Source organism: Polistes fuscatus, unplaced genomic scaffold, assembly GCF_010416935.1.
Source record: "Polistes fuscatus isolate 324 unplaced genomic scaffold, CU_Pfus_HIC Scaffold25, whole genome shotgun sequence".
Taxonomy (NCBI): Eukaryota; Metazoa; Arthropoda; class Insecta; order Hymenoptera; family Vespidae; genus Polistes; species Polistes fuscatus.
The window spans coordinates 125,438-153,092 of NW_025113102.1; the positions used below are offsets into that span (position 1 = coordinate 125,438).

The window sequence follows — 27,655 nt, forward strand, 5'->3', positions numbered from 1 at the left end:
GGTGTTTTTAGTTTTTAGTGAGGTTCATATTTGTCACGGTATTTAACAGGATATAAAGAAGATCTATATAGTTAACGATAAGGTTGGTTTAAAGAATCAAAGATAAAAAAGAAAAAAACATTGATGCGAGATAAAGAGAGACAAAAAGAGAGAGAGAAGGAGAGAGAGAGAGAGAGAGCTAAAGAGTTTGAGAGACCTAGCACGATGGCACGTCACGAGGTCGCCTACCGCCAAAAATAACTTCAAACCTGATTATTTTTATTCTTAAGCGCGCGATATTAGCGAGAGCCTCGCTACGTGCTCGTTTCGCGTTAGAGTTTTTGCTAAATGATCGAACCGATCATTCTCCTAATCGTACGAAACTACAAAATAAAACAACAAAAGATATATAACATATTTTATATATTATATTATATTATATATATATATAATATAATAAAAAAGAAAAATATAAAGTAATTCTAATACGCAAACACGCGTCACCTCGTTCAACTGTCGATTAACTGAGAGTCTTCTATCTCGCTCTCTCTCTTTCATAATATTTCATCCCTACCGTCACCTAAACAAATTATTTTATTCCCAAACAATTCGAAAAAATCCTAAATTAATTCTAATCGTAAGTAAAATCAATCTTTTTTACCCTCGAGTATGTATTTCTTTGTTCATTTTCTATTTGTAATTTTGTTTTGTCTGTAAATTATTAGAGGGGGAAAAAAAAAGTTACGTTTGAAGGTAATTAACTCACCTGGAGCTCCTCCTTACACTGACGTTCCTCTTCGAGACTCATCCGTTTCTCGTGTTTCTTATAGTAACGCCTCTTGGCGGCTTGTAGATTAAACCACGTGTACGAGAAAGACTTCACGAATGGTAGGAGGGCCTCAATGAATGGATGGAACTCATCCTGCAACGCAAACAACGCGCAAACATCGTTTATACATTTATTTATTTCTTACCTTTCTGAATTTATTTCAATAGAAACGATCGAATCGTTGAAACAAATTTATTATAACCGTGTTCTCTTTGTTTCGTTTCATTTTTCTTTCTTTTTTATTCGACATGCGATTTTCCAAAACAAGATTTCACTCGAATCACCGTATCGTTCATTCTTTCGTACAATTAAAGCGTAATCATATTAAACAGGTTTCTCTAGCATTAGCATAATCTCTCGATAGCATTGCGAATAATTAGATTTCAATATTATTATCGATTTTTAATGCGTGCTTGATTTGGATCGAGAAAAGAAAACATTTAGGAGGGAACGTGTGATTTCATTCGAAGGATTATTGTATAAAATGAAAACAAAGCTTTAGATTAAATCAATTTTTCTCTACTAAAAATAAATAAACGTAGTTTAAATATGAATATCTAAATGTTTCGATTAAAAGTATTCCACGAAGTTTTCGCAAAGAAGCGTACGAGAGAAAAGTTAAAAAAGTTGTACCATAGTTCGAGTACCGTCGGGGGATTTGAATTTCCCGCGCAGGGTTTATCGATAGAGGTTAGGTTTCATCGATGGATAAAATTCGAGAGTGATGCAAGCTTATTCAAATCGTGCGGGAGAAAAATAAGTAAATATAAAGATGAAAGCGTACCAAAAGAAAAATATAAAGAAAATATTGTGGAGGATGAGAAAAAAAAAAGAAAAAAACAAAATGAGGATGAAAGGGATTTAAAAAGGGGATTGGAGGGATGAACAAAAAGATAAAACCATGTAAAATATAATAGACAAGAAAATGTAATAAGAGAAGAAGAAAAAAAAAACACGAGTGCGTGTACTACTTATGTACGCGCGTAAGAAGTTATACTACTTTGGCGTACACGTGAATAATACCCCAAGCCGGCTATGACGCGACTAACTTCATGCCGTTAATTTCATATCGCTGTGCGCGCGCATCGTAAATACCGACGCTAACTTCATTCTGTTAATTTCGCGTCGTTATGCGCGCGCATCGTAAGAAATTAACTCTCGTCATTTTTTCCCCTTAAACGGGCCAAAAGAAGTATAACTTCGATTATAAAGGTAAGGAAAAATAAAATAAAATAAAATAAAATAAAATAAAATAAAAGAAAAGAAAATAAAAGAAAAGAAAAGGAAAGAAAAAAAGTGGTAAAAGCAACGACACCAACCATCGAGTATTCGCAAGCACCGCGACTGTTGTGGCACACTACCGTCTGTCTGTCCCTCCGGTCGTCCGGTTGTCAGAAGCACCGATTCTCGTAGTACCCGTGACGATACTCCTCGTCGCGATACTCCTCCGCCACCCTTTCGCAGATCGATCGTGGCCTCATCTGCACGCGCGAGCGTCAAACACTCGCGGCCGGAATAACGCGTCAAACGTCCCTTTCCTTTCCGTTAACGTTTTTAACGTCCTCGTACGGGACGATTTAACGATCAACGAATATCGTCTCGAATTTTGTTTGATCGACGATTATTATCGATGTACCAAACGAATAACTTTTTATTGATTTTTAACTGGTGATTGGATTCGACGATGAGGGGTGGTCGCGTACACCGATGCACGATTTAGAAAAATCAAATAATAATTATTATTATTTATTGTTATTGTTATTGTTGTATCGTATATAGCACACATTTACGTATATGCATATACAAATGATGCGTGCTATAGATTCTAACTATCGATCGATGATAATCGCGTACACCAATGCACGATTTAGAAAAATCAAATAATAATTATTATTATTATATTGAAAATAATATATATATGTATGTGTGTATGTGATTAATTTTTCTTTATAAAATAATTATCCTTTAAGAATCATATTACAATGAACAAAAACAAAAAGAATAAATATTAATTTAGCCAACATTTATTTCTAAATCGGCACGAACCTCTCGCAAACGATCTAATATAATAAACATTAAAATTGCTTGTATAAAAATTCGCGTCGATTACGAGATAAAATTGATGCGCGAGTATATAGAAAAACAAAAAGAAAAGCAAAAAAAGAATGTAAAAATCGGTAGGAAGTTTCAGGGCAACCCCGATAATTTGACAACTCGAGCAACTCGATTTGTTTGAACGAAGCCAAAAGAGAATCGTGTCGTCGGTGTTCATGTTGCTTTGTCACCGGTTAAACGGCAGCAAAAGCATGCTCGGGAGGTCGAGCCTTTAAGAAGCTCGAAAGTCGAGCAAAGCAATGTGTGTGCACGCGTGCGATCTTTTCTCTCTCTCTCTCTTTTTAACACACACACACATACAAACGCACAAAATTCTCATCGACGACGTATATACACTCGCACAGAGGAACAGAGAAACAGAGAAAGAACGAGAGAAATAGAGAGAGAGAGAAGAGAGAGGAAGAGAGAAGAGAGAGAGAGAGAAGAGAGAGAGAAGGAGAGTGACTATATACGACGTCGTTATTTTCAGACAGCAAGGAAAATCGAAAAACATTAAGAAGCTTCGTGACGACGACGACGACGACGACGACGACGACGATGCTCGTCGACGTCGTCAGAAAAATTCTTCTTCTTCTTCTTCTTTTCTTCTTATTCTTATTCTTATTCTTCTTCTTATTCTACTTCTTCTTCTTCATTTTCATCTTCTTCTTCTTCTTATTCTTCTTATTCTTCTTCGTTTTCTTCTTCTTCTTTTTCACATAAGTTACTCGTACAAAAAAGAATAAAAAAAAACGAGCCAATCGTTCGTTTCTTTATCATAGTTCTTACGGGGTGGCGAGTTACGAAGTTGCAATAAAAGTGTTTTAACCTTCGAACCGAGATGCCATAAGTGAATTTTAACGTTACGAGACAAATATGTGGAGGTGTCTCTCGATCGATTAGATTAATATCTATCGAAAGGTAATATGTAAATTAAACGAAAAGAAATGAAAAGACAAAATTTCGATGAGAGTAAATAAAATCGATCGAAAATTCCGATTTGTTGCGTTGGTCAGCAAAATTACACTTAATACGAAGGTCACTCGTGTTCTCGATGATTCTCTTCTCTTCTCTTCTCTTCTCTTCTCTTTTCTCTTCCTTTCTCTCTTAGGCTGCTAACATTTCGCATCGCACGCGCACGTTTAGATATTCAACGAGAAAGAAAAACAGAAAAAAAGAGAGAAAGAGAAAGAGAAAGATAGTAGCCGAGGTTCAAAAACGATTTCGTGCCACGAATTTCGTCGACGTCTTCTCTCTCCCTCTCTCTTTTCCTCTTTCTCTCACACACATACACATATACACATAAAGAGAGAGACACACACACACACAAACAGGATCTTTTTTAGATCGCTCGGTTAGCCGACGAGGTGTACGATTAACCCCGTTCTTCTTATGCACCTACGAGTAACACGTAAATATCGATCTATCGATCTATCCCAACATTTTTTTTCTATTTCCTTTTCTAACATATACACGCAGACACATAAATATGTACGTGTACAGCGTAGAAATTAAAATGAATAAAAAGAAAGAGAGAGAGAGAGAGAGAGAGAAAGAGACAGTAATAAATGTTACAAAATTCAAATAACGATAAAAATGAAGAACAACGATAACGACAATGACAATAACAATAACAATAAAAAATGAGTATAATAATAAAAAGAAAAAAAACAAGAGAAACGTACCAACGCGCGCGCGAGCACGAAACAACGATTCGATTAGGGTTATCGAATTTACCGGGATCGATGTAACGATCGATCGATCAAAATATTACGCGAAGTATATAACAATGAAAAAGGTAATAATAATAATAATAATAATAATAAAATAATAGGACGGAGAGAGAGCAGCGACACGTTTGGAGAGAATGGGAGTACGACGTCGGTCGTCGCGACGACACTGAGACGCCGGCCGTCGAGACGCGCGTATCTGCTCAGCTTGTGGACGTAAGGGGGACGCGTGCGGGACAAGTCGGACGGCACCAAGCGCGCCGGCCAGGTACTACGGGCACCCCAAACGTTTATTAATAGACTCTGTCCTAGCTTACTAGATTTGCCCTCGAACCAAACCGTTCCGACAGAGAAACAGAGAGAGAGAGAAAGAGAGACAGAGAGAGAGAGACTTCTCACCTCCCCCTCCCCCTCCTCCTCCTCATTCTCCTTCTTCCTCAACACCAAACCCCTCTTTCTTCTTACCCGCTATGCTATAATCTCACACCTTACCTTCCTCCCCTCTGCTAACTTCTTCCTCCCCTTTTCCACCTTCTCTTCCTACTTCATCATCATCGTCTTCTTTCTCTTTTTTTCTTTCTTTATTTATTTATTTATTTATTTTTTATTTGTACTCGTCAATTAATTCGTTGATTGGCTTTTGGTTTCGTTTATCTTTACTTTTAACGTGTTGCATTTCTTTTTCTCTTTGTTTTTTTTTAATATTATTAATAATTACAATATTAATTATATATAATTATATTTTTAATTTGATTCTCGCGCAATCATACAACTCTAATTACCCACCCCCAGGTGTAATTTTTATTCTTTTTATTCTCTTCGCGTATCATTTTTTACTTCTACTTTTTCCCGATGTTATTTTTGTTACGTACGTATATTTTGTAATCATTATTTTAATGTACTTACACGCGTAAATGCTAATATTATTATAAATGTAAGTATTATATAGTATAATATAAATATATACGCGTAAGATTTTTGTAATACTTCATCGATCACGAGAAATTCTTTTAATCTACGTGTTGTGCCAACATAATTACAGTAGTTTTTGATTTCGACACTGTTTGATATTCTTCGAGGGACTCGTTCCAGAACAAATAAACCCGAGTCGTGTATATTCTAGTTCTCCCTTTAATTCATTTTCTCTCCCTCTCTTTCTCTCACGCGCATTCACAATTCTTTTTTCTCTCTATCTCTTTTCTTGTAACGAGTAGAATAAATCATTTTGTACAATTTTTATCGACCACCGAAAAATCGATATTTTCATCGAATTAACATTTAAACGAACGATCGATTATTTTTAACGATTCGAAGCAAATCAATGGAATGTAAAGAGAAAAAAAATAATCTAAATCATTTATAAATGATGAATAAATAAATAAATAATTTAAAAGAATAAAAAAAAGAAAGGAAGAAAAGAAAAATATTTTCTATCGGCGAAGCAATCGATCGTTCGATTCGAGAGTGGACGCGCGTTAAACGGGATGATCGTCCCTAACGAGAAAATCCCAAAGGGTAGGACACCCAAGAGTGGCGACGATTTAGGATGTACCCAAAGAAAAGAAAAAAACTAAGGGGAGAGAACATCTATGAGAAAATTCATTCTTGACACGTTCGAAATCCCACGATAGAGGATTTCCTCTTTTACACATATTACGTACTAAACTACGGTATTCTTAAGGTCCTACTACAAATTTTCATGTTTTTACGTCGAGGAAGGTCTTAAAACAACGACAACAATAAAAGAAGGGAAAAAGAATTAAAAATTGGAAACTCGATAAAATAAAAAAAAAACTGGTGTGTGTACTTATGTACTTATGTACGGGAAGAAGAAAAGAAGACAACTTCATGCCGTAAATTTGAAATCGCTTTGTCGCGCGTCGTAAATACCGACAAACTTCATGGTGTCGTTTTTCCAGACGCTCGGAACAAAATCACTCCCCATTACATTTTCCCAAACGCGCCAAAAGAAGTATAACTTCAATAAAATAAAGAATCATTTAAATTAAAATTGGTGTTAAAAGGACGAAAGATTACTGATTTTCCCTCGATCGAAAATAGAAAGAATAAAGAAAGTAAGAAAGGAAGAAAAATAGATAGATAGATAGATAGATAGATAGATAGAAAGATAGATAGAAAGAGGCAAAAGGGGGCCAAGAAAAAAGAAGGACAAGAAAAAACCATTCGCATTGTTAGTATCAAACAAAGCGTCTCACGGCGCCACGGTAACTCTCTCTCTCTCTCTCACTCACACACACACACACATACAAATCCAAGGACTATATTAAAAAGCAACGTAAAAAAGACAATGTAGGTACTTTCGGTGGGTAGTTTTCGACCCTTTCCTTCCATGCAACGACACGTCTCCTTCAATCTGGAGAATTACTACGATAGAACGTCACGCTTTCGTTGAATAATAGTCTAGAATATCCTTGCATTTAAAAAGGAAGATAGAGAAAAAGATATGAAAGGAGAAAAAATGATAAAGATAATGTACGACAAACCAACCGACCGACCCAACGAAAGAATAAAATAAAAAGAATAAAAAAAAAAAGAAAAAGAAAGAAATAAAGAGAGGGAAAGAAAAATTCTTCGGAGTAAAAATAATCTGTAGAGAATTCGCGAGATAGCCAATGAGAGAGAGAGAGAGAGAGAGAAAGATAAAACGAAGGACGTGTACATTTCGTCTAGTCTCGAATAGTTCTTGGAGCCGGACATGGTCCGAGCGAGTCAAAGAAATGGATGACACATGGAAGGAGGATGGAAGAAACGTTTGCTTTCAAGTGAAAGAAGAGACGTGAGCGACGGAAAACGACCGAGAGAATGAGAATAAGGATGGGAAGAAGAAGAAGAAGAAGAAGAAATAGACAAAAGATAGAATAAGTACGAGACGGAATAAAATTAAATAATAATACTAAAAATATACGAAGAAGAGGAAGAGGAAGGAGATAAAAAAGGTGTAACGAGAGGAAGAATAATAAGAAGAAAAATATTGAAGAAGGTAGAACGAGAAGTGGATAAATAACGGGAAGAAGAAGAAAGTAAGAAAAAAAGGAACATGGGATGAGAAGAAGATGACGAGAATATCGGGACAAGACGGGAAAAGATACAAAAAATGGTGTTTTCAAAGAAGAAGGGCAGATTGAGAAAAAGATAGAAGTAGACGGGATAAGAAAAATAATAATAAGAAGAAGAAGAGGAAGTAAAGGAAGTGAACTGCTACCGAAGAAGGAAGAAAGAAAGAAAAAAAAAATAATAGGAAGAAGAAGAAGAAGAAGAGGAAGAAGAGGAAGTAAAGGAAGTGGACTGCTACTGAAGAAAGAAAGAAAGAAAGAAAGAAAGAAAGAAAAGAAAAGGAAAAAGAAAGAAGGGAGGCGACCACGCGGCTGCTGCCACTGAAGCCGATCGATAGCCAAACTCCTCTTCGTCTGGCGGGACATAACACGGAACGAGAAGCGTAGAAGTTCAACGTAGACGAGGAAGAACCTGGACTATGCATGCTTACAAAGGTAAAATAAGAAAAAGATACTAACAATGAGAAATAAAAGAGAATACAACGGCGAGAGAGAGAAAGAGAGAGAAAATACATCGCGATACGCAACCACCAACGAGGTTTTTCTTATCGGTACACTCATTTCTCTCGAAAGATGCACCCCTATGTTCCACCCCCACCCCCACCACCACCCCACCATTCTTCATCCCAGTAACCCTCTCCTATACTCCACTGTCCTCTTTGCTATCTCCTCTTCTCGTTAGGTTCGATTTTTTTTACCCTACGAAGCAGGTTTCCCTCCCCCCCCACCCCGGCCTTGGTATGTATTTTTCTTTTGTTTATTTTTTTTATTTAAAAAATATGAAAAATATATATTAAAAAATATATATTTGAGATAGAAGTAGAAATAGAATGGAATATGATCATTTAAAAATGATGTACACGTGTATATGAAGTTGGACGCGTGTGTATGTATGCGTGTGCGTATGTTTAATATGAAAACAAGGTAAAGAAAATGATAAATTAGAAAAAATACTATCGGTGTAATCAATTTTTCAATCATTCTTCCCCTCTCCGCCATGGACCATCGACAACTCAAAGTCCAACACACGCGAGAAATATTCTTCCCGTTCGAAACGATCGGAGAGCAAAGATAATTACGTTCCGCGTTCTCCTCCTCCCTCACCCCCTCGGCCCCTCTCATATCCTCCCTCCGTAAACTTCGAAATACGCGTCACCCCAAAAATAAGTGTCCCGTACGAGACGCTAACGAGCGTTCTAACTTTGTCGAAAGACGACAAAGTGAAGATGATGATGATTATTATTATTATTGGTCCGATTATAATTCACATCTACGTAATTCAATTTCGAACTATTTTTTTTCCTCATTTTTTTCGGTGGCAAGTTTAATGGGGTAGGGGAAGGGGAAGTATTTTAGATTTCGATTGAAAAAATTTGGAAAAAAGAAAAAAATATTTTCCACGTTGAAAAAATCGAAATGTTTGATTCCCGCACGCGTGGACACGTGTTTCGCGTATTATATTAATATTGAATAGATTTTTTAAAAGGTATGTTCTTTTTATTTTTTCTTTCCTTTTCTTTTCTTTTCTTTTCTTTTCTTTTCTTTTCTTGAAACCACAGTTCTTCGAGATAATCTTTATATCGCGGGAAAACAGCTGACGAGTTTGACGGAAGCGTTGCGGTGTGAGCTGTGCTACTTCGATCGAAAAACAACGAACGCCACGCGAAATTATCGAGCGTGTTCCTTTAAACGTCCCTACCAAAAACTTACAATTAGATTTTCATATACGTACGCGTATATGTGTTACGTGTTTCGTATTAGAAACACGCTCGATTTGATTTGAAAATTTATTTGAATTTACGAGAATAATTTAAATGCATTATAATAATGAAATATTATTTAATAATTACGAATTAATTTATGATTATAAGAAACTAAAGTAAAATAATCCTGAATACTTTCGACGTAATACGATAACAAGGATGATTACGTAATGTCCCCCGATTGGTTGCCGCAGAGAGATGCGCACTTTCGAGAATCACATTTTCGGCAATCCTCCTCCCCCCGTCGCTGAAACGAAACCCGAACGAAAAGGAAAAAAAAAGGGGGGGGAAAATCGAGCCGATCGACAAAACATTTCAACGAGGATAAAACTCGAAAATCTAAAGAACGAGACATAAAATTTAGAAAATAAAATATCCGACAAGAAATTTCATCGAATATCGAAAATTGCAACGACAGTAATCCCCATTTGAAAAAAATAAAACAAGAAAAACAATCGAACGTGTACTCGTATAAATAAAAAAACAAAAACAAAGAAAAATTGTTAATTTCGTTATATTTATGAATTGATTTAATAATTCATAAAAAATAGAATACGGGTAAGAATCGTTAAAGGGGTTTATTAGGAGCACGAGGATTTGAGTATGGTTGTTGGATGGTAGCGCGGACACGCGGCTCGTGATTCGCACGTGTTCTTCGCAACGAAAGGGATGCAGTGTTACGGAATAATTATCGACATATTCTATTAAATTGTTGCTACGAGATAATAATACTCTAATTCGATAAAATAACAATAATAATAATAATAAAACTAAACAACAGATTATACGAAAAACAAGGAACAAGATACGCAAGATTAAAAACATGAAAGATAAAAAAGTATTTACCAAAAAATATATGAAAAGATGAAAATAAATGAATTATAATAATGTTATAAAAATAATAATGTTAACGCTTTATTGACCGCTCGTAGTTGAGGCTGCCACTCATTAAATACCGACTTAGTCGCGCGTGCATTTACTCCCAGTACCGGCTAATTTTCCAACCGTACGAAAACCGTCGATAGTTAAAAGCCGATTAATAGGCTACCGGTCGATAAGCGTTGACAATCGAAAAGCCGATAAATAGGCTAGCGGTCGAAAAGCGCTGGCAATCGAAAAGCCGAAAAATAGGCTGGCGGTCGACAAAATGTTAATAAAGTTAAAATAAATGAATGAAAAAGATAAAAAAAAGAAAAGTAAAAAATAAAAAAACACACGGAAACACACCTGTCCTACGGAAGGGGCCTGCAGGTAAGTCGAGACATCCGGTTCCACCATGCAGCTCCTCAGGGTATCCGGGATGAACATGAGTAGGTGGGAGGAGGACGGTGGCGGTCCAGGTTGAAGCCGGCTGACAGGAGCTTCTGGTTGAATGAGGAAGTCAGCTAGGATTGAAGATGGTTCCTGCTGACGACGCTCGTAATTTTCGGCGAGTAGCGTCGTGGCCGTCGCGACGCCGCGGCCAAAGCCGCAAAGCGCGCGTGGATCGCGGAATCGACGGAACCGATGGGCGACTGACGGAAGAAAAACCGGGCTACGCGATTAAAAAGAAGAAGAAGAAGAAGAAGAAGACGATGGGAACGGGAACAGCAACGTCCGATAAACGAATCAAATTTGATACACTGACCAGATTGAATTTATTACAAAATGATGATGTCCTGTTTAAATTGACGAAAAATAATAGAACAAGGACAACACCGAGTTGATCGTTAACGATTTCACCACGACAAAGTCTCCTTCTCGTTGTTGTCTTCTTCGTCTTCTTCTTTTCCTCCTCCACCACGACGACGACGACGACGACGAGCACCACCACCACCACCACCACCTTCTCCTCCTCCTCTTTCTCAACGAGTATGCTGTCTCTCAAAACGATCAAATCCGACAGTGTTGGTAATATCCCGGTGAACGACGCACCGTTCTCTTCCCTGTTATTATTGTTGCCACGCTTATGTTTATTCTTCTCGTCAAACTTTTCGGTCTTCCCCTGATAATAATAAACGTTTGTAGTAGTAGTATTAATAGTAATAGTAGTAGTAGCAGTAGTAGTAGTAGTAGTAGTAGTCTGGTGTAAAGTGATGCTGCGTTCCTCCTCCTTGTTATCGTCCTCGTCGTTGGTGAACCTTTGGTTGTCGGGTGGTGGTGGGACACCGCACCCAGGCACACGCATCCTATCTAACGCGAGCCACAACTCCTAACTCTCGACTTAGGCCCTCTCTCTGTTTTCTCGTGCCGCACGCAAGACTCTTTCTCTTTTCTCTCTCTCTCTCTCTCTTCGTTTGTCTATCTCAACCTATGCACCTGTCTCTGTCTTTCTCTATTTCTCCCACCCCACCCCTCTCCTCACTCTCTCTCTCTCTCTCTTACTCCCACTACCCTTCTCCTCCAATGAGTAACCCTTACGTGCGCGAATCTGTCTCTGCTTCCCTCTCTTACTCCCTCCCTAGCCCTTTCTCTATTTATCTCTCTCTTTCTCTTTCTGTTTCTGTTTCTATCTCTCTCTCTCTCTCTCTCTCTTTCTCTATCTATGGTCGTGCTTTCGAGTAGTAAGCTCTGGCTCAACGGTGGCGTCAGCAACGACGGTGACGACTCTTGTTCTCTTCTTCCTCTCAACTCCTTCTCGTTTCCCGTTCCCGATCGGGAGACGCCAGGTCCCAGACTACGCCGACTCCGAGCCACAACCGCTGCGTCGGCGTCGGCGTAAAAAGCACGCGGCGTCGCGCAAGCTCGACGCCGACGCCGCCGCCACCACCACCACCGCCACCTCCACTTCCACTTCTATCACCAATACAACTATAGTCATCGTCGTCATAGTTGTGTCGATGAAAGAAAAAGAAAGAAAGTTGTCCGAGGGATGAAGATGAACAATTTACTTACATCTATGTGTTTGTATATGTTTGTATATGTAAGAGAGAGAAAGATTGAAAGATGCAAAAGAGAAACATATATGTAAGTGTGTGTATGTGTGTGTGTGTAAGAAAGAGAAAGATACGTTAAATGTATATGTGCTTGTGTAACAGAGTGAGAGAGAAAGAGAGAGGGATGAAGAGAAAATACGTAGATGTATATATATATACTACATGTATGTAAGAGAAAGAAAGAGAAAAGAAACGATATCGGTCAAAAGAAAAGCTTCTATTAATCACTAGGAAGAATTATTTTCTTTCCCTTTATCCCTCGGTATGTTGTTATTCGTTCACCGATACCAACGAACGCGATGAGACTCTTTCCTTACCGTTCTTCTTCGTTCCTTCGTGTATTTTTGGGGACTTGCGTGAAGAATTAGACTCGAGTCAACTTCGAAAACCACGAACACTTACTTTTAAAACGAACATCATCACCAATCAAGAAGACCAACATCGGCAACTTTGATTTCATTTCGAAAATGTCTTCTTATATTTTTTTTTTCTTATTTTCTTTTACATACCTACAATTTAAATCGTACGAATCATATTCTCAACTCTGATTGGTCGAATTCTATTCCATGCAAATTAACTTGAACGAAATTTAAAGAAAAATTATGTATATTGCATCTGTTATTATATAAATAATTATTGTTAATGTAAATTGTGTGTTTTTTTGCGTGAAAAATATTTATTTTTGAATAAAACCTGAAAAACGATCAATGAAAATTCGTGATATTAATCGATAATCGCGTTCACAAATCTGATAATGACTCCATCTTGTTTTTTTTAACATTTCTTCGATGATTTATTTCGTACGTATATATCTAATTAACGATAATAATAATTAGCGGAATAAATTTGGAATCGTACGGTATTATTTTTGCTTTTATCAAATACTTGGAAAATTTCTTGGAAAATTCTTCCGTTATATCCACTTACCCTTCTTACGAATTCAAATATGTCCACTGTTAGACGCGCGCTCCATTATAAACTACCTTTTCGCGTATGCGAGACATTCTACTGCAAGTCTTTAGAAAATACGCGAGATTGACAAGTGTAATACTAAGCTTTCTCGCGTGTTGCAAATATCCGTACGTGTCGTGCACGTGTATTTGGTCCTTGTACGTGTCTACTGATACAACGTCACCTTTCAAAGAATGAGAAAGAGAGAGAAAGAAAAGGCGCGAACCGTTTCGAATTATCTTCGGGAGAGTTCGTATTCGGAAAACTCGCGAATCGACACTGACCGAAGTCAACGCCTGATTGGTCACGAGAACCTCTTCTATCTACACCCTTCCACCAATATGGAAATAGGAATCACCTCGAACGTGATGGATTCCACCGTTCGAAAAAGATACCTTTGTACAAAGTGTTGCCTTCTTTAAGGCGTTTCCAAACTCGCGTAATTTTTTACAAATGATCGATAGAAATAATATTATCGATTCACATTCTTTTATTCTTATTTACATTATAGTCGTTGAAATATTATTCGTTATAATAATTAAATAAAATTCATAAAAAATTATATAAAAATAAAGAATTAAGATTAGGAACACGAGTGTTTTACTCTCGTGCGCGTTAAAAAAAGTAACTTGTTATTTTATAATCAAATTAAATAAAAATTTATAAATCATTTTCTTTTCGTCTCTTCTATTATGCTTTTGTTAAAAATATTATCCTCATCTTTTCTTAAATATCCACTATGTGGATCAACGCGTAATAAATTCTATGTGTCTAACAATTAAATAATATACATATTAGATTCATTGATTTAAAAAAATGTGCCTAGTAATATACCTCTTTTAATTTTAAACTCAATGACGTACAAAAAATTATTTGTATACCTTAAAAGTGTACAAAATTTAGAAATAAAAATGAAAATGGTAAAAAGTAGCAATGACAAATGGCGGGAAAAAATGAAATATAGAGAAAATACGTTGGATTAATTGTTATAAGTGGATAATAAATATCCCTTATTACGTTAAATCTTATTTTTCACGCGATATTCAAATGAAAGAATTAATTTTTTCTTTTTTTTTGTCGTCATTGTTAATTACAATAAATACAATTAACGATTTTTGTTAACACTAGTATTTATCGTTTGTATGAAAGTGTGTGTACGTGTATGTATATGCGAGTGTATTTGTGTTATTAGAATAATTATAATTATACAGTCCCTTCATTCTGTTATACTAAATAATGTTTGGCAGTTCATTGACGCTTAGTTAGAATATAATTATCGGTGGACGTTAATTTTCTTTATTGATATTTAAGTATGCTAACGTATCAACACACGTAGTCTTTTTTTTTCTTCAGGATCGTGCGTCAGAGGAACCCGCTCGGTAAATATTATATCTTTCCATTATTTAGTGCAATTTTTCAATCTAACTATGTCATAATTTTCATAATAGCTTCTTCCTCGTCTTTAAACGACGATTACGACAAATACGATACTTAACGGTATAAAATTACAAGTAGTGTACAGAAAGTTGTTTTTTCTTTTTCTTTTTTTTTCTCTTTTTTTTTTATATTAATTAACTAACACGATAATATCTATGTTCAATAATTCTTCTGATAGTAGAAGAAGTTTGGAAGAATGTTTTTTTTTTTTTTTAAATGTTAAATCGATGTCTCTATAATCTAGGAATAATTACCTATTTAAATGTATTATTGTAAAAAATATACAATGCAGGCAGAGACGATGTAACATTCATTGATTCTGAGATTAAACCAGTCTAGAAGAAATCTTCTTTGCAGCTTTGTCTATCGCTTCTTCTTCTTCTTCTTCTTCTTCTTCCAAGAAGCATTTTCTCGAGTTCTTTCTTTTTATTTCATATACATTGATCTATTTTTTTCTTTTTTTTTTCCCCCTTACTCAAAATCCTTTCTTAATTTCCTTCGTTATACAATAAATAACCGATCAAAAGTCTCTCCTTTGATACTTACGCTCAATCTTATGTCAGAATTATCATTTAAATTTCCAAATAAAAATTTGAATTCGATGGGAATTTAGTTTGAATGAAATTGAATCGAAGGTTAAGATATTTTAGTTTGGTGAGAGGGATCATCTTGAATAAATTATTATAACATTCATCATCATTTTCTAATGTTGGTTATCGAAGATAATTTTTTTAACTGCATCCTTTTTTTCACTGCCTTTCGTTTATAGACACTTATCCATAACAATCTGCACTTTGTGGATTAGAACTAAAAATAAAATTACCATTAAAAAAATAATTGATAACATATTAAACAATTATCGTGTTAATATAAAGATAATATATTTTATACCAACCCTCTTCAAAAATTCTTCCGCACAAATACGAGCTCTGGCGTTCATAGAAAGTTTCATTTCACTGATTTCTCTATCAATTTCCTCCATAAAATGAATCACAAAGTCTACTATCTTATGTTTATACATTTGTTCTACATGAATGTTTGTGATAAGAAAACTAATGTCATAACCCTGTTTAAGAAATAAACACAACAAAATTATAATTTTTTCAATAAAATCTAATCGATTGATAACGAATTAAATTGTTCGATAAATTCTACGCAGTTTTTGTCGCCACATTTACTTGGAAAAAAAACTGTGCGAACTTGTCGGAGACAAGGCTAATGTAATTTGAAATATATTTACCTCTATAGGTTTTCTCCTAAGTATCATAAAATGTTCCGCTCTCATGGTCATGAATCTTGTGAAGTTATGACAGAGAATCTTTTCCAGATCGTCCGCTTGTTTAACAGCGATACTTATTCTCATACTATTTATACTTGATTCTATTAATACTTTCTCCTTATCGTTTCTGCTGATCAATATAGGTGTTAACAAAAGTTCTTTGCTCGCTCTTACTTCTACTTCGGGTTTATTGTGCTTCTCTACTATTTGGGAAGAAAAGTTTTCAAGACACATCGCAGCTGTGAGAGTACGTCTCACCGCCATGAGATAAGGTTTCAATGTTCCAGACTGTAACGTAAAGAAACAAATATATTTAAAAAAAAAAAGAACTTAATAAAATTTAACTTAAACATTTATTCAACAATTACGGTTCCATTTACTTTATAACGTTTGTCATATATTTTTTTCTTATAATTATTTCATGTAATATAATGACAATATATAAAGTAGAATAAAGTTATCATAAATAAGAGATACTAAAGGAAACTACATACATCCTGTCTTATTGATAAGGTATATTCTTTTCAGATATACTGCAACATATTTTTTTATCGTTAAAATTTATAAAAAATATCTTACCATTATTACAAAAGGATAACAAACTTTGAATCCTTCTTCTTCCTTATATCCTTATGATTTTTTCAACTATCTCCTCCTTTTACCAAAAATATATGTTAACACGTGAAAAATGACACATTACGTTCCTTACATATCACAGGGTTGGGTTCAGCCGGTTTGATTCTTACAATAAAGGAGTGTTTTCATTGGACATATCGCGCTACTTAAGAAGTCTTTTCCTATTGGTCAGTTTATTTTCGATTGGACGATTCTATCTAAATCGATACACATTTATCGAATTTATTACACATTTTTACAGTAAATTTATTTATAATAATATATATTCATTATTTAATTTATTATTATTTAATAAATGAGGGCTTTTATATTTACGAAAATAAATGAAATATTATTTTCAAGTAATTGCGAACAATGGTTGATATCATTGGAGCGCCATATTTGAAATCGAACCAATACGAAACGTTTGATTGCTCATAAAATAAAAAACCGCTAAAATTCAATTAGTAAATTAGGACATTCACTAAAAAAATTGGTTCTTACAATTAGAAATACAATATTCGTGATACAGATGCTAGTGATATAAATTTGGCACATAATAAAAGGTAAATAATAGTATATAAATAATTATAAATATAGTAAATATATATATGTATAGATTTCTAATACGTTAATAAATATAACAAATATTATAAGGCACAGTCTTATTTGAATTGGTATTATCGTTGATTAATATTTTGAGTATTATATATAGATATTAATTAATATTATTGCAGTATTTTACTAATGCTATTATTATTGCATATAAAATGAGTTTAACATGTTGACTGCTGTGTAGGTCATCGGTTACCTCAACACGACCATTAGTAAAAATACATAATTAGAATAAATATCGATTCTGATAAATTTTTAAATAATACCATTGTTTTTATAAGGGTTTAAAGAAATATATGACGTACAGAGTATGTGAGAATAATTTTTTGTTTACAAAGACAATATACATTTTATTTCGATACATTTCGATGACAATTAGACACAGACACAATTAGACACAGTAGACAAAGAAAATCTAAACAAAAACAATCAACACTTCCTGATTCTTTTTTTAATTCGTGATTACGTCTTTTCTGTATGTAATTGCTTGATAAAATGCAATCTTCAATATCAGAACATTGTACTAAATAACTTTGCCAATTTCATCCTAAAATCAGAAATTAAAACATTTTTCTGAGTTACTTGTCTCTATAACATAATTGAATTTACAACTTAAGTACTTGCTGAAAACAATCCATTTTCAGATTCTTGCAAACAGAGATCAAATTTCGAAGAAAATATATAATATAAAAATTTTCAGAAAATATTAAACAATCTGTTGGAAGTTCTTCGAAGGGGTTTGCGACTATTATAAACTATGAGTAAATGTAATATATTTTTTTCTGGAACTTGATCTCATTGGTCTTTGTACAAGTCTTCTGCAAATAAAATCAATCGCCGTGGTCAGAAATGATTCGTTGCTATAAATTCCTCAATCTTTTCCGTATTTAGGAACAAATAATCATAAAATGGTTTACAGCTCCTCGACGGTCACTGGTGACCTCAACATAAAAAATAAACAAAACACAATTATACAACGCCGTTATCAGTTGTAAACGAAAATTCAACAAAATATACGTCCCATAATAAAAAATTTGTCTAGGCGTGGCAGACAAATCATGTGAAAAGCGCTTGGCAGTGAACGTGTTAAATAAATAAATTATACTACGCTGTACACTATTTCATGTATAATAGCAATAAATATATGATTACACTTACTACGAGTCTATCTTTTGATATTATAATTGTACACAAATCTCACTACTTGATGATTGAAGACCCCTAGTATTCAATATCACTACAACGTTAAATGATCCACTTATACTCTTTAGACCGCTTTATCGCAATCATTAACTGGTTCTGCAGGTGGTTCCTCGATTACTAATTTTTGCAATAGCTTTTTTGTAAATCCAACGATAGACAAAATTAAGAAAAATACAAGACATATGAACGTTGACAAGTCCATTAAGACTTTAATACGTGGATATGATTCCATAGAATGCATATAAATGATCCATGCACCGTGTAAAAAAGTCATATAAGCTCTTAACAATTTCATTTCTGGCCATACAAGTTCTAAGATAATAGCAGATTTTTCCAAAGATTAGCAAAATTAGCAATCAATACTACGGTAATTTTAGAAGATGTTTCATAACCCCAAAAACAATTTTGTTCATTAATGAAAAAAGCTAATAATAATATTATAAGCTTAATAAGCGCTTCGCACCCTTTATTAGTAAACATGCTTTCACATTTCATACAAAATTTAATATCCTTTTTTATGATCTCGCCCTCTTTTTTTTTCAATGAAAAGGAACCTTTGGCATATTCATAGCACCATTTAACTCCAAATCCATAAAAAATACTACAGATTAGAGCATAATACGATAAATTTTCCTTCGAAACCATGTTAAAGCTCGTATCCAGTATACTAATTTAAATATTCGTTGTTTCTGGAATGTAAACAGATATTAATATCAGTCTATACACTTTAATTATTAAATGTTTTCTTTATTACCGTGATTGCACAGTAATTTTGTTCTCTAATCCAATTTTAAGTTTTCTTCAAATTACGTTAAAAAGCAAAACTTTTAGTTCCATTTAAATGTTATTCTTATTTATAGTAAACTTAAGATAAGTGTTTTTTTTTTTTCGATAAAAGAATGATAACTTATTACCACGTGTCTTACAAGGTTATATGCAGCAGGACAAGGAGCACAAAAAAATTGGTATAGAACCTCTACAGCTGAAACAAATGAATAAGTGCATTTAATTGCTAGCTATTTGCTTATTTAAAATCCATAATTGCTAACTTTATTAATAAATTATTTAATTAGTTATTATAATTGAAAATACAATAAACATTTTTTTTTTATTTCTAAATAAAGCAACGTAATTTGCAAGAGCAGAAAAAAATGAATAAGTGCGCTAAACTGCTAACAAATTGCTAATTTAAAATCAATAATTGCTAACTTTACTAATTAATTATTTAATTAAGTTATTAATAATTGAAAATACGAAAACGTTTTTTCTTATTTCTAAGCAGAGCAATGAAGTTTTCTAGTGTTTTTTGTTTTCAATCAATCGCTTACTTTTTGTTTGTCCGGCTGCTCAACTTTATTTTATTAAATATTTTTGATTTATCGTTAATAAGTTGAAATTAATTATTACACTTTGAATAAAAATTATGAAATGGCAACGTCATGAGTGGGAGATATGTTGTACGCATGCGCAGCCACAAATTCAATGCGCATGCGCACTTTGAAAAAATGAAAATAAAGTTGGTATACCTGCGGGGGGATATATTTAAACTTGATTTTCAAAGTAACAACCTATAGGGTAGTGAAAAGAAATAAAAATTTTAATTTACAAAATATTTACCTATTGTTTATACATTATGAACGATTAACCTATTTCTTTTCACTACCCTATAGGTTGTTACTTAATAATTAATTCAATAATTCATTAATAAAGTTAGCAATTATGGGTTTTAAGTTAGCAAATAACTAGAAATTTAATGTACTTATTCATTTTTTTTTTCAGCTGTTGAGGTTCTATGCCAACTTTTTTGTGCTCGGTCAATGCTACCAATGATCAACCCACGCATGAAATATAATACAATTATTTTCAAGTCGTGCCCTTCCTTATCGACACTGCACCGAAATTTTCAAGTCGTGCCCTTCCTTATCGACACTGCACCGAAATTTTCAAGTCGTGTCCTTCTTTATCGACACTGCACCGAAGATAAATACAGTAGCAAAATTTGTCGATAATGTTGCGTGTGACACGAAATGATAAAATACAATTATATCTTCTCTATTTTAATTCTCCTTGATCATCTACAGATAATTTATCGATAATATTATATTTATAAAAGATGACACTACTCACATTTTCAAGGTAACGTTATATACATTTCTATTAAATTAATTTTCATAATTTAAAATTAATCGAAATCGGATTCGTATAAATAATTTCTAATTAAATGAAAATAATTACACATATACGCACAGATGTCCTTTGTAAATACAAAACATTAGAGCATGAATTAAAAAATGAACGGCGTAGCAAACGTTATATTTTTATTAATCTTAATAAAAAGAAATAAAAAATAAATATTATATTAATTAAAACATCGATTATATTTTTAATGCATTGAACTTGAAAAAAAAAATGAAAAAAATTACATCGAAGCGTTATATCGACAATTTGATTGTAATAATTAAAATTTGAAATAGATAATTCTTTAGAAAAATAGAAAACAATGCTAACAATTTGCGAATAATTCTTCCATGGATGTTTCCAAGAATTCAAATAGAGCTTTTCATATTTAGATGTATGTTTCGATTATCATTATGTAAATTGACTCAATACTGTGGTGTGTATTTACTTACTTTGCATAGGACACATGGGTTTATGTTGCGTTTGATCTTTCAAAACATGTGTGCGTACGTGTGTTACTGTATAAATAGAAATTTAGCAATATTGGTGGTAATATTAAAGAAAAAATTAGTATGAAAAAAAACATCTCTCTCTCTCTCTATCGAATACTATAATGAATTTTCAATGAATTAAACTATTTTAACTCCACTTATTCGATCGTACAGTGATTTTTTAAACGGATGCTTGATTTTGATCATTATACTTATATAGTAATTATAATATTAAATTTGAGTTATATTAGGTGTAGAAATTAATTTGATAATAATTTCGAATAAAAATCTTGTAATTCATTTCGATTCAAATACTAATTTAAATGTTATAATATTTAAAAATTATTTATATATTTCTATTAGATTATAATATATCACCGTATTAACGCCTCGTATTAGTGTAATTCTTTTGTTATTTCCATTGTAACCAAAAATATTCACACATACGCACACACATAAAATATATTTACCCAGGTTATAATGTGATCATAGTGTTACACACAAATTTCTTTTATATATAAAATAATATACACATATAAATGTATGTTGCTTGTGGTCATAGATTTTGGTATCGCACTAGAGACTAATACACGGATTATTGCAAGAGGTTTGATCGCATCTGTCATATACAATGCATTATTATTCCATTTCTATACTATATTTCCCTACATCCGATTTCTGCGACGGACATGGCCGTGTACGTTGATACACGTCGGCAAATAATCCCGCAATAGGATTACGTTCTCGACGATGGTCGACAAATGAGAAAATAAGTAGATTTTTTCCTACGAATAAATACCATTCCATTTAATATAGCAATCTTCGAACAACGAATACTAACTAATAATCATTTATATTGCTTAGTAATTTTCAATTTATGACATATCATTGGAATCTGTTCGTTAAATATGACCGATAAATTATTTTTTTTTTCAATATTTAATTAAACAACAAACTTTAGTATTTTATTATCGATAATACTGACATTATATTTGAACGCTCAATAGAATATTAAACAATTAAAACAAGTGTTTATTTGATTAGATAAAAAATACTAAACGATTCGACATTACTAATTGACCAATCCAACGTTACATACATTTTTCTCAACAATTAACAAAGATTTTATTTTATTCTTTTTGAGAATATTTTCTTCATGAAAATTGGAAAGAGTTGTTGCATCGGTAAAAGGAACACAGAGCATATTTTTTCCATTTTCATTTCGACGGGACAGCGAAAGACGACGACGACGACGAAGGAGTAGAAGAAGAAGAAGAAGAAGAAGAAGTAGAAGAAAAAGAAAGAAAAATAGAAAAGGGACGGTAGGATCGGGGGTGCAATTCATATTTGTCCGTAGGCAGCAGCGGAATTGCACCTTTAATCAAGATTTCTACCAATTTGCGAGCGCCGACGGCGCGAAGACAAAGCCTATTGTTGCCGTAACTGGTTGGGGCTTCGAGTGTTCCAACGCAACGACGAAAGAGAGAGAGAGAGAGAGAGAGAGAGATGCGTGTGTATACCGGGTGTACTTTACAATCGTTCTACACGACATGCCCAAAGCAAAAAAAAGAAAAAAGGGAACTCGGAACTAAAGAGAAATACCTAAAAACTAACTTCAACCAATTTTTCGTCAAATTCTTCCGCCGCCAATACCAGAATAAGTTCAGGACAACGATCAAATATTTAAACAATTGGAAACATTAAATATATATGAAATAAAGATAAGTTAAATGATTGTCAAAGATGTAGCGGTTCGTTTGTCGAGAATAAAAATTGAACAAAAGAGATAGGAAGAAAGAGAAGGAATAATAATGGGGGAACTAAAAGAGCGAGTTAAAGAATGTAAGTAAAATAAAGGTAAAGTAGGAAGGCATACATCGAAGAACGGGTACACCCGTTATCCGAAAATGTAAGAGTACGTGTGCCTTCGGTCGTCTCTGTTGGGTTAGGTCCGAGAGAGGGAGAGGAGTACGCGAAGAGAGAAAGAGGGAAAGAGAGAGAGAGAGAGAGAGAAGAGGATTCTGAAGCGGAGGCTGACGCTCAGGGACTGCCAAGCTAGTCGCTTCGCATCCCAGAAGCCTCCTACCCCACCATTTGCTTCCGGCTAAGCCCGTTGCCACCGCGTCCCAAGCAACTTCAAGCCACTCGTACTTCTGTTTGTGTTTGCTAATTGTGAATTGTCTACTTCTTGCCGGTTGGTGCCCTGTGTACGTTTGTTGGGAAGGGATATGCCGAGGAGGAGGAGGAGGAGGAGGAGGAGAAGAGGGTGGAAGAAGAGAAGAAGAAGGAGGAGGAGGAGGACGATGATGACTACGACTACGACGACGACGACGACGAGGAGAAACGCTTGAGAAGGCCCGCGTGGTTCTACGGGAAAGAGAAAGATAGAGAATAATAGAGAAAGATGAACAGACTCGTAGAAGAGAAGGTAGACACGCCGAGTAGAGCTAGGAGGATATCGCCTACGAAATGCCTCAGACCGAGGAAAAGCATCCCCTTGGGATCCCTACTTTCTTCCTTGCACACCTACACCCTTTCCCTACCCCGTTTATCCCCCCGTTTTCCCTTCGCCTAGCTAGTAGTTGTGGTAGCAACCTATCTCTCTCTCTCTCTCTCTTTCTCTTCGTAGTTCACCCCGCAGACACTCGAGTTTACCTCACTAGTCGCTGCTTACACGAGTACCATCCGCCAAGAGGCACCCGCGAGCGAAAGGGTACCAATTTTTAGCCAACCCACCATTTCCCTCGAGCTATCTCGAGCTCTCTCCTCCTCTTCCTGCCACGCGTCTTCCATCTCTTATTCTTTTTCTTTTATTTTATTTCCTTTTTTTCTCCCTCATTTTTCCTTAGAATCATCGTCATATTTTTCTTACCCTTTGAATATCCAGACATCACGATTCTCAAGGGCCACGATTAATATCTCGATTCTATTTTGTTTGTAATCGTTCATCGTTATTACCATTTGTCCTCCTTCCCACCTTCTTCTCCTCCTTCTTCTTCTTCTTCTTCTTCTTATTTTAAGGACAATTTTCGAGCCGATAATAAGACGAATCTCAACGAGGACTCGGTGTCGACTCGTATCATTTTATTGAGAGGAGACCAGACAGAATCTCCAAGGGAAAAGCAACTGAGAGGGAAAGATAGAAACAGAGGGAGGAAGGGCAACGGGAATGGGAAAGGGAAAGGGAGTTATGGGGTGGAGAAAATCTGTTGACTCTACCCTCTACTTTCAAACGAACGTTTCCCGACGTCGAATATATCCCGGTCTGTCTATATATTTCTTTCCTTCTTTTTCTTTCTTCTTTCTTTCTCTCTCTCTCTCTCTTATACAAACGGGGGACATATTGTTTGGTTCAGTAATTCCTCGCGTTATTTCCCGTGTTTGCTTTTTATCATTGTAAACCGATATAGATTGTGTCCGAGGCAAGCAAGTTCCCCAGAGTAGTGGCTGGGGTGGAAGGGAGGGAGAAATTTATTTAAATAAAGAGTACCGGTTTGCAAGAGAGAGAGAGAGAGAGATAGATAGATAGAAATTGATGGAAATAAATAAAAATATAAAAAACAAAGGGAAGAGAAGAAAAAAAATACATGAATGCAGTAGTTCGCGCACGCTGTAAAAGTGAAAAAAACTTTGGAAAACTAAACTTCCAGAGAACGAGACGAATGTTTACATTTTATACTACATATATTATACTATTGTATATTGGGTTGGTAATTGAGTGATTGCGGATTTTTTGATTGGCAATTAAGTGAATAAGAATTTTTTTTGGTTGGTAACTAAGTGAGTGCGGTTATTTTATTAATAATTTGTCGACAACATCTCAATTTCGACAAATGACAAATGACAATTTCTTCCTTCCTAATTTTTATATCCTCTCTCGAACCCCCCCTCCCTCTGATTCTTCCCTCGTAGCTTTAAAATTAGGACAAAAAAACTTGTAATTAAACTCTAGCACACACTCGCGCACGGATATCCATTTAAATATGTTTTTGCGCGTGTATATGTAGGTATGCGTATGAATGGTTCGTTCGTTAAGAAGAAAATAATTTTTACTTAATAATTAAATCATTTCTATAATAATATATATCATAATAATATATTTATATTAAATATATAATATAAATACCAATATTAAAAATATTATATTGGTTGAAAATTGTCTTCTTATTTAATATAATTTTTTTTTATAAATATTCAAATTTCTTTAATTGTTAATTTTGAAAACTTATCTCAAAACCCATTCTCGTATATATTGTATATATTAAATATTATATATACCATTTACGTGAGTATACTCGAGGTGTTTGAATAAGTTGAAGAACAAATACATCCACACGTACGTACGTGTACCTACCTACGTATGTAAGTATAATCCAATTCATCGCGAGCTCCACGTGGATGAGTTTGAATTTAGAAGTTCGAATTGTCTTTCGAGTGGTTGCGTGCGACGCCATAGGTATCGAACACGCTTGTCATATGGCAGGGCACGTGCATCGACGCCAAACTTGTCGCGGGGCAAACAACATAGAATAAAACAAGTCTTTCTCTAAGGGCCGTCTATCTCCAACAAAACTTCCCCATTTGTTAGTGGTGTCACCCTATTAAGAAAAAAAAAAAAAAGTAAAAGAAAAAGACCAATACAATTAGGATGAAAATGTTTAGCTTTAAATGAAATTTTCATCTACTTGCTGATAATTACTTTGATAATTACTAAAATAAAATATTATTCGTTGAATTTGGAAACAAAATTTCATACAACCCGTTCAAATGATATCTAACGTATCACATCTATCTAACGTAACTATTCTTAGAATAATTATTATGCGATTAATTTGGAATTGAACGATCCTACGATTTATTTTGATTACGCGTGCGTGAAGATAATTAAATAAATTATAATTTAATATTATATAGTAGATATATAAATTAGTTAGAACAAATTGATAATGAATAAAAATAAAAATAATATAAAAAAAAACGAACTAAGTATAGTCGAATCAAATAGGGTAGAATGAAGAGATAAAGAAAAGGGGTTAGCGTAATCCAAGGTAAGAAAAGGCGTCGGAGCATTGACTGCGTCCTTGTCAGGGAGTGGGTGTAAGTGAATGAAAGTGGATAGAAGATGGTGGATAGGAAAAAGAAAAAGAAAAAGAAAAATAAGAAAAATAAGAAGAAGGTGTGCTGGAGCCAGAACGAAGTTGGCTGTCTCTGATATCTGTTACCAAAGATCTCTCTCTCTCTCACACACACACACATTTATCTCACTCCGTCGTCTTTAACAGAAGCGAGCAGGTAGAACCCGTGAAAAGGTAACGCGACTACGCCTCGCAACCACCCCCTGAAACCACCCTAAAACCAGCCTTCCCTACTGGCAAAGTATTAAACCAGCAGCAGGAGCAGCACCCTCTAGGAAGGAAGAAACGAATCGGGGGTGGAAAACGCCCTCCGATTGGCGTGGTCGTCGCTAAGCAGAGAGGAGGACATCGCGCAGCCCCATTGGCTCTTCACGAATCCATACTCCCTATTCATTCGCGATCCCATTCGTCGACCTCTCGATTCGAAATCATCTCCTCTTACACCACCCCCCTCCTCCTCATCCTCATCCTCTTCCTACTCTTCGTCCTCTTATTTTTTTTTTATTCCTCTTTATCCTACCCCCCACTCTCTCTCTTTCTCTTTCCGTTTCTGTCCGTTTCTGTCTCTCTCTGTTCATCGGGTACGCAATTCGCCCCTTAGAGCCGCCTTTTCAAAGGCTTTCACCTTTCACCCCGACGTTTCCAAGTAAATATCTTCCTAATAAGCGTACACGCGTTCGCGCGAGTATGTACACACATACATACGTTTAACTCGTTTCCCTATCTATCTGAAATAACAAGATTTAACGAGCAATACTTTCTTTCCTACTCTTAATACTTTTTTTTTCCTTATTCAATGTATAATTCAGAAATAATATACGTTATAGATATATTATTTAAATGTTAATTATTTCATTTTGTATAATAATTTAATTTAAATATTTATCTAAAATGCTTATATGGGTGTTCATACACACGCACATATTTTTTCGAAAAACAATTTGCCTCGCGTATTATACTCGTGCTTCTATGTGTGTGTTCGTTTGTTTGTTTGTTTGTTTGTTTGTTGGTTTGTATGTGTAAATAGAACTGTGATTGGAACAGTTGTAATTTAAGGGTAAAACATGGTTAGAGCACCGTCTGATCGATAATTCGAGAAGAACTGAAAGCAGATAAGATCGGTTACGGTGAATAAAAACAGAGAAAGAGTAACTGTGGCTTCTACGAGATTGTGTCAGAGTTCAGAAGGATCGTAGAAATTCTCATGACGAAAAGGTAGAAATAAAAAAAGAAAAGAAAAAGGAAATAAAAGGTAAGACTTTGGTCGGTTGCCTGCACTTTTGACGTCGGGGCGTTCGGTGTCACCTCGTCGAGTTCATTTCCCAGAAAAACAGACAGACAGACAGACAGCAAGAGAAAGGAGAAAG

At 34.6% G+C, this 27,655-nt stretch overlaps 2 protein-coding genes and 1 pseudogene across 6 annotated transcripts in view; all 3 read right to left on the reverse strand.

Annotated features, from left to right (window-relative positions):
• The window catches only part of LOC122518538 (nuclear factor 1 X-type), a 59,488-nt gene extending 48,621 nt beyond the window's left edge, over nucleotides 1-10,867 (reverse strand). Inside the window, exons 1-3 of one of the 5 annotated variants that reach the window (XM_043637524.1) lie at nucleotides 10,697-10,762; nucleotides 2,128-2,473; nucleotides 746-901 (exon numbers count right to left, since the gene is read on the reverse strand). In XM_043637524.1, the coding sequence (XP_043493459.1) occupies nucleotides 746-901; nucleotides 2,128-2,130 (159 nt within the window). In that variant the 5' untranslated portion in view covers nucleotides 2,131-2,473; nucleotides 10,697-10,762. Of the gene's footprint in view, nucleotides 1-745; nucleotides 902-2,127; nucleotides 2,474-4,226; nucleotides 4,458-4,587; nucleotides 4,918-10,696 lie in introns of those variants that run through there. The other 4 variants (XM_043637523.1, XM_043637521.1, XM_043637522.1 and 1 more) reach the window with 4 other exon arrangements.
• A 3,442-nt stretch (nucleotides 10,868-14,309) lies between these two features.
• On the reverse strand, nucleotides 14,310-16,810 carry LOC122518539 (actin-related protein 2/3 complex subunit 4). Its single transcript, XM_043637526.1, has 4 exons — nucleotides 16,631-16,810; nucleotides 16,013-16,339; nucleotides 15,668-15,838; nucleotides 14,310-15,579 (listed from the first exon to the last, which is right to left on the reverse strand). Exons 1-4 carry the CDS (start codon nucleotides 16,631-16,633, stop codon nucleotides 15,574-15,576), a joined length of 507 nt encoding a protein of 168 aa, XP_043493461.1. The 5' UTR covers nucleotides 16,634-16,810; the 3' UTR covers nucleotides 14,310-15,573.
• Nucleotides 16,811-17,603: 793 nt separating this feature from the next.
• LOC122518564 lies at nucleotides 17,604-19,852 on the reverse strand (annotated as a pseudogene).
• Between the last annotated feature and the right edge of the window lie 7,803 nt (nucleotides 19,853-27,655).

Bases quoted from the DNA above. Each gene is read 5' to 3' on its own strand.
- LOC122518539 (XM_043637526.1), bottom strand. The intron at 15,839-16,012 runs GTAAATATATTT...TTTCTTAAACAG, and splicing joins TTAGGAGAAAACCTATAGAG to GGTTATGACATTAGTTTTCT.